Below are 20,278 nucleotides of genomic sequence, written 5' to 3'. Positions count from 1 at the left end.
AAGAGCGTGAGCTCTTACTCATCACGTTTCTCGATTTCTTGGGGTCTGCTGCCACCTCCCTTCGGCGTGAAATGTTCTTTAAGTCCGAGGAATTCAAGATGGCGGCCCCCATATTAAATCGATTAACAATGAAATTGGTGATTGATTGGTGGCATCGCTTATAAATCCGAGATGTGCAAATTCGTATTTCCATTGGTGTACGTCACTTTAATCTCATTCATATCAATTCTAGTAAACCAAACAGCTAACGCTCTTTTCTTCAACGTCTTCCAGATGGTGGCGGCATCTTTTTTTTTCTTAGACAGTCCATGAGATCTACGGTCATAATTTAATGTTTAATGTATATTTGTTGTCATTGCGCGATTGCTTTTTTTTTACTGCGCACGATTTTCTCACATGCAACAACGCCCAGATCTCCGCACCTCTGTCTTGCATATCTTCGCCCCAAACAGTAGGCCAGCAGACGTCAGGTAATACTCTGGAAGAAAACGACGAGATGCTGATATTACCTTTATTCAGAGTGGAATAGTCACTGCGGTCTTACCTTTTATGCCTTCGTCCCTTGGTGTAGACCTTTCTTTGTTTACTGCAAACTTGCAGCAGCCGGCCCGTGGAAATCATCCAATTGCAGTCACGTGGCCAATACTTAATTGTTTTCTTGAGGTCACTGCGCCGTATTGTTCTAAGCGCGAGACGCGAGCGACACCTTCAGCGTTGAAAATTACGACCTGGGAAAGGTTTTGAAAGAATATACCTGAACTATTCACATGGAGCATATCTCTCAGCGTTCTGTCTTGATGCACAATCTCTTTGGCGAACGCACACTCAGTGCTCCTTTGAGGGCATTCCGGACCTTTTTTTTTTGAACATCAGAATGCTTGTGGCTGAAGTCAAGCAGTCAGAAAATTAAAATAAATTGTGTAAGCAAAATTTCAGTTGTTTGGATTGTAAAGAGCAAGCAGAAGCGCCAGCTGCGACGGCTAAAGCCGACTAGCAACGTCAACGGCTACATGAGTACAGACGCCGTACGGCGACAGCATTGTAGACTTATCTCGTATAGCTTATCCTTTACGTTTTTTTTTTTAGTAAACCATGTCTCCTAGGCTTCGCAAACGCCGACGTCAGTAGTTTTTGTGGAATTGCTCACACGTGAAGGGAGTTGCAAGTCGAGTGAAAGAGCCGGCTTTGAAATGAAATAAGAAAAAAAAATTGGAAATATAGGGCCCCAGACCCGTACCTGATACCGTGCCAAGTCTCTATATACGCGCAGTCTCAATAAACCAATCGTCACTGTTATAATAATAATAATAATAATTGGTTTTTTGGGGAAAGGAAATGGCGCAGTACCTGTCTCATATATAGGTACTGCGCCATTTCCTTTCCCCAAAAAACCAATTATTATTACTGTTATTCCATTTTTCTGTTTTGAAACGGCTGCACACACAGAGAGCTGCTCGTCCACAAGAGGACGGAGTGTTAAGCCTTCGTGCTGCTTAATGTGCGATGACTGGCTAGCGTCTGGGTTTCCGTCTTCTTCTTGCCTCGGCCGCTTTGCTGCTGCGATTTAGCCCCAAGTAAATTTCATGCTGCCACCGGCTTGTCGCCGCACAGGGCTCGAGACTCGAGACACGACCTTGCAATTCGTGTGCAGGTCGGAAGCGTTTTTACGTAAATAATGAGCGAGTGCTTGGCACTGCATACCCGCCTTCACATATATGGCGCACACTCAGTCCACGGGGCCAGGCTGGGCTGCTTGTTTCGTTGTAGGTCCTTGGTGTGAACAAGACAGGAACGGTGGACGTATTTTGCGCTGCAGTGCTTGTGCTGCATAATCTTCCCTTACAAAAATGGTGTATAGACAGTCTATAGACTTCTTATAGACTCTGTTACCTTCTTATTGATATTTCTTTTAGTCTATTCATAATCTGCAGACTGTCTATCGAAAAAGGTCTACTAAATGTGTATGGCCATAAATCCACATATTCTCTATAGACTATCTATAAAATTTTATTGCCTATAGACTGTTCTCTAGGTTGTGTCTACAGAGATTCTACAGAATTTATAGACATAAGTCTATGGACAGTCTATAGACTATCTAAAGAATTTTTTGTAAGGGTTATACACTTCGTTTAGTTCAATCACTTACTCAATCGAAAGCAATCATTCATTCATTCATTCATTCAATCAATCAATCAATCAATCAATCAATCAATCAATCAATCAATCAATCAATCAATCAATCAATCAATCAATCAATCAATCAATCAACAGGAAGGAGAGAAGAGGCCGTGTTTCGTAAGCCAGGCAGTTTATTAAATGCTTACCTTAATGATTGAAACGGGGGAGGGAAGTCGTGGGACATCACATCATGAATGGAAAAAGATGTCTCTCTCGGTTTTTTTTCCACACAACATAGAAGATAACAAGAAGGAACAACACTTGCGAGGCCCGCGTGTGGGAAACCCGCAGGAACGCGGTGGTCGTATTGCATTCAGTGAGGCTCCGCGCGCGGACGGCGGGAACGGCCGGCCGGACTGCGCGGAACGTACAAAACACCACGCTTATTGTGTCTGCATGAGCCCCCGAGCCAATGGTCTTTTCTTTTTATTCTTCTTCCTTTCTGCCTCCTCTTTGAGCAGAGACACACGCGCTTTCCGCCAACTAGCACGTAGGGCGAGGCCACGAAAAACTCCGATCACATTGAGAAGATTGCTTAGACGGTTGTCGCATCACTCCTGGTAAGACCCACCACCGCTATTCGAGGCCCTCGAATGGAGGGCCACCTCGGACTGCGGCGGCCTGGCTTTGATTGAGATACCGACGAAACACGTGACCCCCCCTTTACTCGAGGCGAACCACACCGCCGTTTCGTTTGGTACATATGTACATTGCAAATTCGGAAAAATCTATAGATTTATGCACGCACACCCGGGTGTGCGTAGGCGGAAACGAAAACTGAGGCGAAATAAAAAAGAAAGAAAACCGGACTCGTTTGTAAAGGCATGCTTTTTTAAGCCGCTTGATTGACCTGGTCCTATAATCGTGTTTAAGCTCATCTCGTGAGTAGGAACGGAGCTATGAATTTTTGTTTCCCGAGCGAATTCTTACAAAGAGTCTCGGCTTGCTGCGGCGAAGCAATTGAGTGCCGTACTATTTGCCGGCCGTCGTCCATTCAGTCGCATGATTCACCTGGAAAGCCTCTTTCTGATTTTAACAATTTGTGCGCACGAAAAAGTAGCCGAGCTCAAAAAGAAGCGTACCTAAGGTCTTATCGGGACGATTTTGTGAAATCAAGCTTAGTTGCGCAAGTTATGTAGTAAAGCGACCTCATATAAACTAAGTTACGTTATAGAGAATCGGGGTTGTATATAAACACTAGCAAGAACAGTAAGAAACGGTGTTATTAAACCAACATCTCGCCACATGTACGTGCTTAAAATGACGGATCTTGAAGGCTTTTTTGTCACTTAAAGCGGATGCATTGCTAAAAACGCCTTCCGTCTTTCGCACTTAATTCTAGTGTGCCATCGGCGACGGCGTTTCTCAAGAACGCACTTGTCACATACGGTACTCGTTCCACACCACGGGGGGACTTGCAGCGTTCGCGAATAAAGAATAAAACAAAAAAAGGAAAATCAACGAAGAAGCCATTTCAGAGCTGCTTCTCCACCGATTGCTGGTGCGCATAAACACGACACCACCATGTAAGGGACTCGCGCACAATGCTTTCCAGCTGAGACGTCCGAAGTCAGCGTGGACCTAGGAAGTGCACAAATCTTACGACCTAACGTCAACGTCTATCACATTGAAACAGCATGTCGACGGTGTATGCAGCGTCTGGACTGGTCTGTGTCTAACAGCTGGCCTTTCCTGGCGAGCCTTCGATCGGCAAAGTGGGAGAAAACGGGGCAAATGACACAGAGTGAGACACTTTGCAGCCTAGTGGAACAACTAAGTTTTATGTTGAACGGTACGGCAATCACTGCGACCCAGTTGCGCCCTCTACCATGGCGACCACGACAGTTGCATTCGTTCCACAACAATATGGAAACAATGAGGACATCGACAATGCGTCGGAGACTTGAGGTCACGTCCGCGCGAACTTTCACACTCTGCGCTAACTTGCATCTTTATGGTTTTGCAAACTTTCTAACCGTAACTATTCAATCACTGAAGAAAATGAGATTCTTTGCCATAGCTTCATGCAGTGGACTACGATCCATAACGTACCTGTAAAAATAGGTAGCTCTGCTGGCAAGTGGTTAATCGGAGCGAAGCAGATACCTTATTTGCTACGCGGAACCAAACGACAAATTCTCCAGGATATATGAAAAACTTATTGGTGCTGGCTGGCTGTACTAATGAGTCGAATGTTTAATCAGAAAGCTTCTAAAAAGTATAAAATACCGCCGTGGCCACGTGTTCAATTCCTTGCCGTGAATTCCGCCTCTAATCTTAGAGTGCTTTCGCAAACAACCTTCAGCGCCACCTACCAAGCAACCTGCGCACACTGATCCACAAAGCTATGCGAAAGAACCTCACCACCGACCGGAGGTCGCCTCTGCAGTCGAAACAGGTGCAGAGAAAATGGAGCGCACTCTGCCAGCTGCTAGCCAGCTTCCCGTCCGCACTACCACAACCTGAGCGGATCACGATGACCGACTGCACAGCGAATTTTCACGTTCACGAACGCACGTACATACAAAATCACGCTGTACTAAGTTTGGAGTGAAAAATAATCAGTGATGGATATCGAAACCACAGAAAACAAGCAGGAGAAGCAGCAGCAGTGAAATGAACGAACGAATGAATTCGCGATGGCTGGACACGATCACCGAAGAGAACAAAAAAACGAAATAAAGACCTTCGCACACACATATTCGCAGTCCTAACAGGCACGGCGTACCTGAAGCATAACGGGAGCGATCCTGAAACGGATCGCCGACGTTACCTCTGGCTATGTACACAAGTGCGACATGATCACTTCCGTCGGCTGTCCACGGGCGTTTTTTTTTCGCATTTTTTTGCACTGCGGACGAAAGAGAACGTGCACGGTGGCTGGCAGCTCAGCAGATTCGCATTATAGGTACACGACAACGCTTTGCGTTGGACTAAACAACGTTGTACGTACAGTCGACGTCATCTAAAACGCGAACAACGGGAACATCAAATCGATGGGATATTAGCTCAAGCGTGGAGATCACTAACAGACTTGATTTTTAGTTAGATGTCACAAGGATCGATGCATGAAAGTTTTAGTGGCCGTCGCCTGTAATTTGTCTCCAGGAGTTTTTTTTTTTTGATGGATGGATGGATGGTGGCCATATTCAGAGAGTCATTGTGTTCGCGCTTTATTTGAGGTTGATAGTGCATAACGAGGACCTCATGCTACACCCCAAGTAAGAAATCTGTGATTAAGGTGCGAAAACGGTGAGCGAAATAAGAACAGTAACGTTTCCGGGATATTGCTCTCGGTTAAGTTCACGCGTTTGAACCTAGAAAGAAGAACAAGAGGCAAGGATTCTGAGAACTACAGAGGTAGAGCATGAAAAAGAAGGAAAAAGCGCAACGAAAGAACACTGCCCCTGCAGAGCTGATCGACTGTCGCTGCAGGCGATATCGTAGGCTTTCGAATTCTTAGTGCGATTGAGTCGTGTTATCGATGATAAGGCTAACACACCTACATGGGTGCCGTGCGTCACGTACAGTTGTTCCCGTCGTAAGTTGCGAAGCCATCGTGTCCGTCACCCGAGCAATCGGTAAGACATGCGGCATGACCCGCGCGTTCTTCTGGAGGTACTCGACGGCAAAGAAGAGAAAATCTTCTCGTTTCTGTAGAAAGCACCGGAGTACCAGGACAGCTATAAGTGTCTCGCTGCATACACGGCCCAGCACAGTCAGCTCTGGTCGGGGACACGGCAGCTTGGGAACGTTTTACGAGGAATTTCCGCGCAATAGATAAATGAGAACTGGCTAACACGAATAGCCGCTTTAGGCCAGCTTCTGTGGAACATAAATACGCTCAAATACGAGCAATAAATGTGGTGGTCACCAGTGCGCCCAACCCCTAGACAAGCACAACGTTCGAAGGGTTTCAGCAGTAAAAAAATAGAAGCTAACCGACGCTGCCGAGACTGCCAGCACATGGCTGCTCGTATAAGACACCGGAATATCTGCAACGCCAACTGGAATCGAAGCCATTTTTTTCCTCACGACGGCGTAGACTGTGCTTGTACCCCTTACAAAATTTTTTTAGACAGTCCAAAGACTGTCCATAAACTTCAGGCTATAAAGTCTATAGACTCTCTATAGACAAACTCTAGAGAAAAGTCTGTAGGCAATACAAAGCCCATAGATAGTCTATAGACAATCTATAGATCTATGGCCATACACTTTTTGTAGATTCTGTCTACAGACAGTCTATAGACTACAAATAGACAAAAAGAAATATCTATAGCAAGAAAATAGAGTCTATAAGAAGTCTATAGACTGCCTATAGACCATTTTTGTAAGGGGCGCGCCGGGACTAGCATGCTGGAATGGACGGCCGTGGACAATCGGCAAGGAGGATCATGTCCTAAAGCACTGTATGTATGAAGAAAGCACGCCCGACGGCTTCGAGACTCCCAAACGAACAGAAGGAGAGAGTAGGGAGGGAATGGTTCGGACAGGAAGGGCATCGGGTGAACAGATACGACGTGGAAAGTCTAGCCTCCTAGTCTATAGAACACACAAACGGCATTACGAATCCTCTAATCACGCACGCTACACGTTCATCATCGTGTCTATCGAGAACTCTTCTCTCGAATAAGAATAAAAAAAGAATATAAAACGGCGTCTAAAAAGGAAAAGCCCCAGCAGTCGGTGGTGACAGCAAGTACAGCTTGCCTCTCTCTTTCTTATTTTTTTCCCTCTCCGTGTAGAAATACGTCTGAGTATACACGTACGACTAGTTAGAGCTAACTAGCACTTTGTAGGCGTTACAACCTCTGACATCTGCATGCGCTAGGTTTTAAGACTATCGCGCTAACCTGACACCGAAAGACCCGGTCGCGCGGACGTGTTGTCGGGTGTCTCCTGCCCATTCCAGCGAGCTCTAATAAAATAAGAAAAAAGAACACATCCGAGAATTTGTTTCGACCGATCTTGTGAGAGACCCGCGAAAAATCTGTCAATGTGCGGTTGAACACGGCACCTAACGTGGCGGGCCTAAGGGGTACAATGTGAAGAAAAAAAAAACTCCGCAGAGCGTAAAAAAAGTGATAAAGCTCAAACAGAAACAAACCTAACGTAGTTTAATTAAAGTGCCTTAAAGGGCGAAACAATTTTCATCTGCCATACGCTAGAAACCCGAGAAGTACAGAACGACTCGTGCATAACTTGCGGCAGTATAGTTTACTGCAAATAAATATTTCTTCGGCCAGAACAGCAACAAGATCACCAGCGCGTGCTGGTTTAAGGCGCCCCATTTACGCCCTAGAGCGGCACTAAAAAAGAGGCGAGCGCGCTCACTACAGCACCTCCAATCCACCCGTGCTATGAGAGAGAGGGAGAGAAAGAGAGAGCGGAGTGAAAGCGTTACTCATGCAGACGGTGTTCATAGGCACTATAATTTGCGTGCGCGCGAACAAACCACCCAGCGTCGCCTCGTCAACGCCACCCAGGTCACGCAATCTAACAAACCACGAGCTGTCTTGCGCGCTAAATTTCAAACTGGTCTATGCGTTCATTGTACCAGGCCGGTGCGAGCGCTTCTTTTCCCCCCTTTTAAACGCCTGAACGACGTGCTGAAATTTCTCCGTTTGTTGCCTGAACATGCTATATACTCCTCTAAGGCCACGATTGAACCCTAGAATAATGTAGAAAATCACGAGGGGATGTTCTCGGATAAAACGCCTTTCGATTCGCGGTTCGCCGCTTCGTTATTTCGTTCGAAGTGAAAAAGAAAGAAGAAGGTTTTATGTTAGTGGAAAAAGAGTCGCCAGGGTTCAGACGTACCCGCAAGCAGTTGCCACCAAAACTGCAGATTTAATTTCGCTTAAGACCGCGTGGTTCGGTTATACCGCGGTACCTGGAGTACTGACGCTCTGAACTATGAGGATGAACTAATCATCTCATGAAGAATCACTAATAAGTATTTCAGCAATCAATAGAAATAATAATCATTACTTCAGATGCTTAACGCGAAGGCCACAAGCGCATGCATCTGTTCCCTTTGTATGTTTACACTTTGCCCTAATTAAACCGAGGAAGAAATGTCAATTAGCCACAGTCGCTTTGCTGCTGTGGTGCTCGGTCCCACGTATAGAGGTTTTTCTCTTGTTTTGTAATCGTCAGCAATTTGTCTTGTAAGTTGTGAGCCGGACGCCACAAGATAAGATTTGTACCCATCACCGTACATACATCGCCAGTAGGGTGCCAGGAGCGTCGCAGGATGCAAAATTCTTGCCTCACCGTCTGGTCTGGTCATATGCTTAGCGGCCCGTACGCGCACAAAGCTGTGTGAGCAAAAGGAAAAACAGGTAGCTCACAAAATAAAGAAAAAAACGAACGTAATGCAATGACAGATGCTTGCTAAACTAATGCGACGAGAAGCAGCCGACGCCGCCAGCTCGCGCCGTATCCTGCGACGCATTTGTTTCTTAAAAATGCAAAACAGGTGCTGATTTACCTGTGCCAATTTACCATGAAGTGGTGACTAGAGAAATAAAGAGGCTCAATAAGGGGGGCGAAAGAGCCGGAAAAAAATAAACGTTGCAGATGTGAAAGCTAGATAGAAAGAAGAAAAGAAGGGAACAAAACCGACTTAAGACTGTACCTGGCAACGAAGAGCAAATGAATGATTAAGACATGGAGTGGAGTGGATCAGAATATGAGCGGGAACTCGCGTATCGGATGACATTTTTCCGACGTTCTCCCTCAGTAACGTCGTGAGAGTGTGCAAAGGACTCGAGCTCTCAGAGGCTTAAGTATTATGCAAGGTAGAATATTTCCTAACAGCGCGTTTTGTGCTTTGTATAAACGGTGGATGAGGCCATCTCTTTATTGGTACTTAAGCAATTGCAAATCGTTTGTTTATTACCCTAGAACCGTTTCTCTGCATTCGTGGCCTAAAAAACTGCCCACAAATTTCACTGAGTGAATTAAGGATTTATGAGTGATTTAGCTATTTTTTTTCTTTAACCCCTCACGAACGCATTGGGACAGCGTACAGTACTTTGCTTATCGAGCCGCGGCTCGGTGCGCACCCGATACTATACGAGGCAGGTTACAGCCCCAAGGCAGCACGCTCATAATCCCACTCATAATCCTTCCATTTTTAATCTGGCGGGGTGGTCCTGCTTTAAGCTGGTGCCCGCGATGTCCTCGGCGAATGATATGGGGCTCGGTAGTTGGTAGCGGACAGTGTGATTCGATATGTCTTAAGCCTAAAAGTTAACTACGACGTTGTCGGTATACTTTGTGTCGGTATATTACCGTTCGCGCGCGAAAGAGTTCTCAGTCAACGGACAAGCGACGCAGGGCCTGAGCACCTCGTCTTTAAGTACGCTTATGCGACGCAGTTAAAAGCACTAAGTATTGAAGAAATTGAAGCGCGTCTCGGAAAGCGAGTAGATGGAGGCTTCTGACAGGCACTGCCCGTCGCCTAAAGATAAGGCCCGTGATGAACTGCGTCACGATAAGTGTTACTAGATTACTATAAACAAAGACTGCACTACCTAAGTTTTGGTTTCGCAGGTAATTTTAATCAACCATCAGTAGTATTATTTAAAGTTGCTGTATAGAACCAAAATAAGTTGACTTCCAAGAAATCGGCCTAAAACGAGCGCGCTAGAGAATAGCAAGCAAGCTTAAACTTTCAGTGCTCAAGAAGTTCGTAAATGCCCCAATTCCACGGAAGAACAAAATATGCTCTTGCAGAAAATTTTAATCTCGACGTCCCCTGACACTTATCATCCGTAGATACATTGCTGCATCTATAAGAGTTCCAATACTGCTTTCCCGGCCTTTCGAGCTTTCTGAGAGTTGCGCCAGTAGTGACACAGTATTTCATCCCCTATTTCATGCCGGAACTTCCTTCTTGAGATGTGAAACTAGATCGAAGAAGACAGGCTACGATGCGTCGTGCGCAAGTTCAACTACGTTTCGGTTAACAGATGTATCTATTACTGGCAACAGCTAACCTGAATTAACCAGTAGGCGCCGCAAGTTTGCTAACCGTTATTTCGGTGCAGTGCACTTTTGTAGAGCTGAATTGAAGCGAGCAATTAGAACTTGGTTGCCGTCCAGCGCGACAACAAATGACTGTTCAGCCGCAGCACATAGTCGCGTAAACAAAAAAAAAGAAAATACATGCTCGTTTTCCTAAAAGACAAAGAAACAAAAACTTAGTCGCTACCGCTGGTGCTGCCTCACAGCGGGCGCTCCTAAGCAAATGAGCGCCGCACTTTGCTTGCCATATCGCACGACTCGTCTACCGGTAGAGGGCTACGACAGACACTGCGGACACAACCAAATTCTAAGATCCGTCTCTGATCATTGACGATCGTGGGTCGTCTGCTCGAAGGCCGACGTGGTCACAACCTTTCTTTTTTTTATTTCATTGTTTACATAACGCATCAGCATCCGACGTTTAAAAACGTCATTAAAGGGGCGAGAAGAGGTTTCTAAACACGGCTAAATCTGACCACCCGACTGAGAGTGTGCTGGCAACCATGATTCACTCAGCCGCGAGGATCACAGAGGAAAGAGCCGGCCCGGCATCACTGAGGCACTGCGCGTAAACGACGATATGCCAAACGCGACATGCGCCGTTCCTTCTATTTTTTTTTTCTTTAGGCAAGGAGAGAAACTAAAAGTAAAACGAAATCAAGAAACTGCGAACAGAAAAAGTGTGCGGAGGTCCGATCGCGCTTTAGACCAGCAGGCTCACTGACGTTGACTGCGGCGCGTCTCTCAGTCAGCCTCGCGGGCAGTATTGTACGGCGTTTTTCTTCTCGGAGATTAAAGGACGTTGAGACGGGCGAAATTTTCCGAGCACTGTCGGCCACTTTCAGGACTTGGAGAAGACGACCCTTGGGCGACGAAGCGATACTACTCAGAGTTTATACCGGGTGGGGAGGGGGTGTCTATTTGTTCGCCTTTGTCTCGCGTGCACTTGTGACGCTAGTGAAATGGTCACCGCGGCTTGCAAGCAGAGCTTTCAGTGTTCGGTCTCGCACGGAGAAGAAGAAGGCGACGCGTGGTGGCGAGGGGGGTGACGCACCTCAGGACTCACCGACTTGGCACAGGGGTGTGAGCACCGTTCTACTTGTACGCATGCTGAATCACGCTACAGAGCAAGCATCGGACACAGCACAAAGAAGGACTCGTCCAACAAGCGCATTCCCGCACGTTACAAGCGCTGTTGAAAGCAATAAGGTACCTGGCGGCGCTCGCCGAAGCTCAGTACACTTCAGGCGGTTCTTAGAAGATTGCGAGAATGATTGCAAGTAGCGAGTCTGAACGGACAGCGCTTATGCGCTACTAAAGAGGATGTCGCGAAGGAGTAAAAAAAAAGGTTGGAGAAAAGAAACACACTCAGAGGCAATCTAAAACGTGCACCCGGTCAACGCCCTAGCCCGCGCCATGTCTACACTCGTGGCCAGCCTTCTTGCCGTCAAACACCGAAAACAGTGAGCTCTGTTTATAAGACGTGATTCTGGGACAGAGTTAATCGACGATATAAGAATACATGCTTGGTAGAGAGAGAGTGCTGTGTGCTGTTTTTTTTTCTAAGACGAGAACATTTTTTTCGATCGAGAGACACACTGGTTCGTAGTGAGCGCTGCGCGAACTGATCGCGGTAAACAGTAACAACAACGACCGTGACAATGTTCCAGAGAGAGAGAGAGAGAGAGCGAAATGGAGACGCCTGGATCTTGCATAAATGTTGAAAAATCACTGAAGCAAGGCGACACCTGGTAGGCAAAGAATACACGTCAACACGAGAAATGAACATCTGAGGCAACAAGCGCGCTGACATAACTCAGAAAAAGAAAAAAAGTGCTGCATTTCTTTTAAACGGAAGTTGTTGTTTACTGAGAAAATGTTTCGACTAAGAAATGTTCTTGGCTACGATTTCTGATCACGATCCAAGTAGTACAAGCGGGTAGGCGATGCTTTAAAAATTGAAGACGTAAGGTTCGGTGTTTCTGACCGTGCTCTTAAAGCGTTCCCTAAAATTTGGTTAAATTTCATAAGTAAAAATTCTATAATGGCACTTCAGAAGCATCGTTAGGATGCTTCAGCGCCCACTGAAGCTAAATTTTCCCCAGGAAACAGCAGCTTCCAGCTTCAAATGTTGCAAGCATCTCACGAGGTACCACAGAAGCAACAAAAATACAGGCCAAAATTTAACAAAATGAAAAACTGGATTTTCACAACGTAACTTACAACTTTTTTTTTTCTGCCTGCGTCATCAACGCGCCTTTGTCTTGATTTTTTTTTGTTTCACTATGGGAGAGGATTTGTCAACAGTCTGGAAAACAAGAACACAACGAACACACCGAAGTTCTTTTTTTACACACTGCGAACACACAGTGTTCGCCTTGGTTCAGTCCTCTTCCATTTTTGTTTTTATGTCTCTAGAGAGGGGAGCAAGAGAAAGGAGTGAAGTTGTTCACCGTCTTTTCACGGTGTATCCCGAAGAGTTCATCACACTTGGGGGTTCGGTTCATGTCTGTTTTTTTTTTTTTTTGGCGGGTGGAAACTGGCGCGGAGCGGTCTCTTTCACTGCGGGCACAGCGCCGCGCCAAGCACACACTCGCACTGACGTGCTGGCACACACACATGGCTGGTAGCGACAGAGAGCAAGAGATGCGCAGAGCTGGAACACGTGAAACTTCCGGTCAAGGGCACCATCCTTGTCGTTGGCACCGGAAGGCGGCGTTTTCCCGCACTTCCGGTCCTTGCAGGTGGCGACACCTCTCGCCGGTTTGCAAGAGCGACCAAGATGCCTTCTTCTGCCTAGACACACTTTTACGCGTTTTTTTTCTTCTTTTGTGATCTTCGTCGAGAAAGAAAGAGAGAGATAGCGATAGAGAGAGGAAGAGATTTGTGTAGATGGTGATGATAGAGCCACGCAACCTCAATGAGACGTGAGTGCTCATTTTAAAAAAAAGCAAAAATAGATAATTGAAAGGTGAGCGCGGAGAAGCTGTCGTGCATATGATCTCCGCGTCTCCTTTTGATCGACCGGAGTGCGGTAGCGAGAGGACAAAGCCAGACAGAACAACACGAGATGCGCACACTGTCAAGAGACAGCATCACAACTTCTTCCGCAGAAGAACAGACTGCTGAGTGAGCACGGCGTCTGGAAGCTGCATACTCAAGTTACGTGCGCGTGTAGTTTGGGTGTTGTGTTTGTGTGTGTGTGCGTGTGTAGCAAAAATAAGACGCATCGCAGACGCGGCCTCTAATATGCGTAAAGAAGCACCATCTCCACAGGATAAAACATGCCTTGCAAAAGATTTTGCACCAAGCTAAAGAGACTGCTTAACAAGTGACGACTATGAGTAAGCTATGCTCTTGACTAAGCGAGAGAAATTTACTGACACGTCTTTCCAGAAGTACAAAGCCATTGAGACAGACGTCGCATAGGGCAGGGAACGGCGGTCTTTGTGCAGAGTTGTTTTGACGCGAACCCCTGTGTCAGATTTGCTTTATTTCTTATTCGAATTTTGGCTGACCTACACTGCGAAAGGTAGCTTGAAAGCCCGTTCTGCTGTGACAACGGAAGTATGAACAGAAATGGACATTGAATTTTTACTTCTTACACACAATTGATCAGGAAAAAAAAAAGATTATTCTTACCTCCAGAAGGCATCACTGTGCTATAGTGTTAGCCTCTGGAAAATTGTATCCTAACCTGTTTCCCAAGGCGTTTGAGCTTGATGCGGCGTGACAAACTATTCGGCCTGCTTCAAGAGTGATCCGTATCCAGTTAAGTTGCACGAGTTTAGAATTTGCGAGACTGATCGCGATACACAGTGACTCAGCAAGGGTACTGGCATTACTGACACTACACTGCGTTTTTCTTACAGTTGCCGGTGAAAGGCACGAATCACCAGCGAAAAATATCGCGCTTCACCAGGGGTTCCAAGACGCAGCCGAATCAAGCAGGAAGGAACAATGAAAAGAGCTGAATGTGACGGGGGAGAGTGCCCTCTAATACGAAGAAACAACCGACTAAACGAGTAGCTTAGCTCACAAGATGCCCATATTAGAGGACACTGAGGACAGGATGCGTTTGTTGTAGGCCTGTCGAAGGTGGATCTCGACGTTTGTAGAGCATAGCAAACAGACGCTGCGTCTCCGAGGTACTTAAGATGAATCCTTGTTATCTGGTCTCGTCGCAAGAAATGTTGACGTTGGGCATGACGCAAACAGGACTCGACGAATCAGAATGCAGCACCGGACGGAGGCACACCACGTATTGACAGCAACGGGAAATTACGAGTATCACTGCATGCACCTGGTGTTCACTAGCACCACAAAACCAGGAATTTGTATCATTTGCAATAACAAAGCTTCCAGTCATAAAAGCGTGAATGGGTTTTGACTGGTCGGTAACGGTGTTCTCTTAACACCTGGGCCAGTTGGTGTCGCGACAGCAGCTGTGCGCTCTGTGGGTGACCACTAAGACGAGTTAGCACAAAGGTGCGAGCAGACATACTGGAGCCGCAGCTGGAGTGATTGTATACCGACATTGAACTGACGCGAAACTGTCCTCAGTGTCCACTCCGGCCGGGCAGATTAGGTGGGGAATAGTGACTAGAGTGGAAGACTCGGGCTAAAACGGCGTAAGCATGCGTGTAGTTCAAGAATGAAGTCGACGACCCGTATTTGGCTTTCGTGCTTGGCTGTTCTGTATTTGGCGTGCCCAAAACAACGTAGCGGCGCCTCCTCGCCGGAAAAGCGAAAAGGTCGGCGATGCGGCAGCTGGCTCGCGCAGAGCGATGTGCTTTTAGCTTGCATACACTTTGCCCCCGGGCGCTCAGCTGCCGTCATTTGCGCCCATCGTCGACCTTTTTCTTTTCACGGCTTTCCTGGTTTTGGATCTGCGCTCGCGTGAAACACGAGCACGCGGCCGAAGCGGGAGGCTATACAGCAGCGTACTTGTACTCGTTCGGCGTGGAATGGGGTACACCGAGGCCCAGCCTCGCTTAGCGCGAAAACAGCGGCTGCAAAGCGGGTGAGAAAACGCGGCGCCAAAATTGAGCTGCTGGTGACGGAAGAGAGTTGCTCCCGCGATTGACCACGAGGGAGGCCGCAGCAGTGTTAAGGGCTCCCCTGCACGGTTGTCGGAATGCCTCGCCAGTTTGCACACGAGCCGCCAAAAGATTCTCACGGGATACCGTCGCTCCCTTTCTTCATAATGTGAGCGTGTGTATGTTTGTGTCTGTCTGTCTGTCTCTGTTGGTGACGGTTTTAGATAGAGCCTTTCTCTTCATCACAGTGTTGAAATGCGAACCATGGGGCCGCCGGCGCTGGCGCCTCCGCTCGGTCCACCACTTGCGACCCCAGCGCCACTCGCGGCGGAGGCGGCGGCGGCGGTGGGCGAGCCCACCGCTAGGGACGTGGAACAGCCGCCGCCACCGCCGCTCGCGTCGTTGTCGGAGGACGGGCCGACACCGGCGGGCGGGTAGCTGACCACCGCCGTGGTGACGCCAAGCGGCGGACCACCGGCGTGCGAAGAAGTCATTGTCGTCACGAGCGGAGCCGGGTTGTTCAGACTCGACCGCGACATGGTGACGACGTGGTGTGGCGGGGGTGTCAGCTGCTGCTGGTGGTCGCTAGGGGGCGTCCGGTTCGGCAGTCGCACCTGGATGTCGTTGAGCTCCTCCTCCTGATCCGAGGTGCCGCTACCTTGCTGCTGTGGCAGTCAGACAAAGTTTGGACGACAATAATTAGCCTCCTGCTGTGCCGGCCGCGACGGGTTAGCGGATGACCCGCCACCTTGCGTTAAGTGCCTGCACCACTCGCGGTGCTGCGCTTCAAAGTGCCCGAGTTTCCTGACAATAGTGCTGAGTGCGTTAGAAGCAAGGTGACCAACGTAAAAAGGAAAGCTTCCCAGTCAAACAGGGACAGGTAACATGCTCCTAAAAACTTAGCTTGGAAATCACAAAACCTGCTATGCTCTCAGCAACGGCCTTGACTGCCATGCTAACCATGAAGCTGGCCTGTGAAAATATTCATCAAGGTGCATAGAGATAAGAAAAATTTAGAACTTTGGATTATTTAAGGACTTACCGGCTGGGAATAGCGCTCTTTAGTGGAAACTTAATGTTGTTAATCAAAAAGCATGGACATTTATGGACAAAAAGGAGAGACAGGCCGCGCAAATCGTAAAAAAGAGGTTGAGGAGGAGCATTCCAGAGAAATGAGTAGGATGGAAACATCTACCAGGCCTTTCTCAGGGTAGGGAGGAGGAGCATATACGTGGAGGCAAACATGCTACTGGTAAAGACCGGGCTAAGACGGCTAGTAATCAGTATGCCACAGCAGCAAGAGCAACATCTAGGAAGAGGAATCAAACAACGAAGGCACGGGGAGCTCAGAGTGCTCATGCCATCTAGTCTAAAACGGACAGCGCTTGCAGACGACGCGGGACCGGCGCATGTATGCGTGTGTGCGTGCTGCCTACCTGAGCTCCTGTTCGCAAGGGCCAGCCACACTCTTCGCTCGGCGCGCGTGATGCGGACCTTTGACCTTTAACGATCGTGGCTCGCAGTTTGAAGCCGGTGTTCAGTCTGTCGAAGCATCCGAGGGACGAAGTCACCGGGGGCGTATCGCACGCCTTGTTTCGGTTCACGTGTGAATGCTTTAAGCAGGGTTCGGCACGCCGACTTCCTGCGGTGCTATCGGCGTACACTGAAACGCTAACCATTGGCACTTGATCGACAATACACTTCCTTCGTCAACTCATGGGAGCACCGGACGGGCCTCGATTAATGCGTAAAGAGTAACGTCTTGCGCGCGGTGCGCAACAGGTTACTCTCTGACGTCACAGCACTGCGTCCGGTCCGGTAATAGCTCATCTCAGGAATCATTCAGTTTTATCATTTCGCGTTTCAACGTAGGCCTATAGTACATTCGATAAACTATAACGATAAGTTCACGCGCGCCGGGCGAAGTTTGTGGCGCCAGTGCGGGCGTGTCGACGCGTATATTTGAGCGTGAGGCTGGAAAATAACACGTGACGCTGAAGGTAAGTCAAGTTTCAAGCCTCCAGTAGTGTGAAGTGGTGCGGAAAAGTGAAGTCGCATGGACAGGTGCTACGAGCGTCACGCGAGGCAGCCATGTACGCACGCTGGTGTTGAAAGGACCTTTGCCTTTTGTTTTATCCATTATTTTATTTCGTAATGAAACGAAGTGAACGTGCAGCAGGCACAGATTCGTACTTAGGAGAGTCATGCCACATGAACCAATCATGCAGTAGTGATGCAGGAAAAAAAATACAGAAGAACATCGAGCGAATAACGGGTCCGTCAAAAATCATGCCACAGGTTTAGTTACAGGTTCGTTTCTTTAGGGAAGTATTCAGTAAAAAGGAATCTGGACACCACACGTTTAACGCCATATTAGCTCTGTATTTTTTTTATGATGCGGAAACAATCCTAATCATCATCCTGGACAGTGAAACCGCCGTCACACAAACACACGTAAACGAAAAATCAGCCATGAACAACCAGTTATTATTTGTTGTAGGAACAGCAAGTCACTTTGCAGTACGCCTTGTAATACATGAAGGGTTCGTTTACCTAAATGCGCTTCCACCAGCATTCGGGCGTGGGGATAAAGGAATCTCTTAAGTTGTGTTGTGACGGGAAGTCAGAGCATGGATACTTATATGCTTTGTGTCGTGTTTTAGCGTGGCAAAGGCGGAAGTTTTTGCTCCATCCTGCAACAGGGGGAAGGATGTGAGCGCTTTTGTAAAATTAGAAGGAATGTATAGGCAGATGGAATTCATGCCAGCGGAAGGAGTTATTGTTTGCTGGTGAGACGTTCAGACAGTCACTTGTCCCCCCCCCCTATAGTTACGATGTGGAATATAAAAAGCTAAAGTTGCGAGCTACCGCAGCATTCTTTTTGCATATTTTCGCAAAAATACGCTACGATGGAGCACTTTCATTCAGTTAAGGCTACAATCACCCCAAATTATTTCTGGCTATACATAAGAGGAACGACTGTGTTTTAGGGAAGAACTCGCAACATCATTTGTGAATGGCGAATACGAAACAAAAATGGTGCTGCGAAAAACCCGCGAAACCATTTTTTGCGATTGATTTCAAGTGAGTGGCACAGGCTTGGAAGGGCGCTTCCAGGCGTTTAGACTCCACGCGTATAGCAGTTCTGTGGGATGTTATCACGTTTCTTTCATTACGTGACATATGAGTTTGAAGAATAAAAATTCGAGCAAAACACCGCCTATAAATGCAACTGTGTTTTTTAACTTAGATAATCATGCGTTTGAGCAGTACGCTGAAACTGAATGGGACAAATGCAGCATTGCTCACCGCAATACGGCTGTGTCCACATTTTTTTGGAGCTCCTTGTAACCAACCAATATTCTCTACACGACGAATAAAGGAACCTAAACCAGCAGGATATACCACGAATTTGTGCGCCGTCTTTGGGGCTGGTGGTGCTGGTCGGCACACCAATTTTAAGTAATCTGTGCAAACGTAGACACTGATATCGCTGAGTCCACCTTATCTTTCTTGTGTTTGTCGCTGTTTGAGGTTTTAAGTGATTCCTCAAAGACAAGGTTACAGTCAGCTCATGCCACTCTTCTGCCGCATCCAATATTGGGGAGAGATGGATGAGACACTGGAATATCGATCATCAGCGTACAGCATTCTAGACCATTGTTACAAAACAGCTATGGGAATGGTTCAAAAAAAAAAAAAACATTTGCTTGATTCGCGATGCCGACGCACTTTGACGCCTGGAGGCGCTTCATAACGCCAAACCTAAAGTTTCATGTGGTTACACCTCTTCTATAGTGTCGCGACGAACCGACAGGACATGCTCTCCTGCCTGCGTCCTCCTGCTCCCTGTTCCCCTCTGGGCGTCGTCCTGCGAAGTGGGGCGACGGAACGTGTCTCCGCTGGTGAATTTTAGATAAGCCGCGAACGAGTGCACGCCTGCGACGCGGGGGGCACGCCGCCTACCGCCCTCCCCGGGCGATTAATAATGCGTTCTCCGATTAGGCGCGTCTTCGTAGCCGCCGCGTCCCTCCCCGCGCGCGCCGCGGGGGAGCAGGTTCGCGAACAGGGCGCACTCGAAGGGGCCCCAAGGACGGGGAGGCTTACGCGCGGCCGCACAAGTTGCACGCAGCGTACGAATACAAGCTCTGTGTGTTCAGGGGCACACTCCTTGCCAAGCCTGCGCTTAGGGTGGTGACAACCTTTGTTCGGTTCGGAGACGCCATTTTGTTTCACATCACTGCGTACACCTATTACGTGGGCATGAATTGCTTGCACACGTGTACGCGAAATGAGGCTTGAAAGCTGTATTAGAACACTTACATGGACTGTGGCTTTTCTGGACAATACGCCTTCGTATAAAATTGAATTTGGGACACAAAATGGCGCAAGTGTTATACCCTAAACGGCGCAGCAGAATATCTAGGCAAGTTTAAGGCTCACTACATGATAGGGCTTCCATACAAACATGATTACAGTTTCACCTGACTGCGCTAAGATTAGATGAACAGTGTTTGTAAGCCTATAAGCTCTAAGTACGTTCGCTAAATAAGTGAAAAGGAACAAGCAGCGTCGGCAACCGAGAGGAAATGCCGTGCGATGCCCTTGAATAATGCATTGTTATAGTGGTTGCTGCGCGCCCTCTGGCCCGATCGGATCACCCAACAGTTTTTCAAGTTTCTGCACAGAACTAGCTTGACGCCGCATAGATGCGCGCTTGGATAAGCTGGCCGAATCTACTAGAAGTGCGCAGCTAACGCGTTCAGGTGCGCAGCCACCAACGGAACGAGTTGGCGGTCTTCGGTGCGGAGCGTCGATCGAAGGTGAATGAAAATGGCGCGGAATACGGCTCGGCACCTTTTCTCGGCGAGGGATCATGGCGACAGTTCACTGCATTTGGAACGAGCCACGTCGTGACAATGTTATACATTAAGACACGACGAGTTTCTGTGCTAACGTGTGACGAGCTTGTTTCTTCTGTGACGTCTGCCGCTAGTCAAAGTGGCAGCGCCTTCAACTCATGTAAT

The 20,278-nt window shown here is 47.8% G+C and overlaps 1 protein-coding gene across 4 annotated transcripts in view; it reads right to left on the bottom strand.

Moving 5' to 3' along the window:
* Window positions 1-2,291: 2,291 nt before the first annotated feature.
* Window positions 2,292-20,278, bottom strand: part of Shal (Potassium voltage-gated channel protein Shal) — a 194,161-nt gene continuing 176,174 nt past the window's right edge. For 2 of the 4 annotated variants that reach the window (XM_077631521.1, XM_077631523.1), the window contains one exon: window positions 2,292-15,913. In XM_077631521.1, coding sequence (XP_077487647.1) covers window positions 15,494-15,913 — 420 coding nt within the window. In that variant the 3' untranslated portion in view covers window positions 2,292-15,493. Of the gene's footprint in view, window positions 15,917-20,278 lie in introns of all 4 variants that reach the window. The other 2 variants (XM_077631520.1, XM_077631522.1) reach the window with 1 other exon arrangement.

The sequence above is a fragment of the Amblyomma americanum genome, chromosome 7 (genome assembly GCF_052857255.1).
Source record: "Amblyomma americanum isolate KBUSLIRL-KWMA chromosome 7, ASM5285725v1, whole genome shotgun sequence".
Lineage (NCBI taxonomy): Eukaryota > Metazoa > Arthropoda > Arachnida > Ixodida > Ixodidae > Amblyomma > Amblyomma americanum.
Note: the sequence above shows the minus strand (reverse complement) of the source record. Positions and strands in the feature narration are given on the sequence as shown.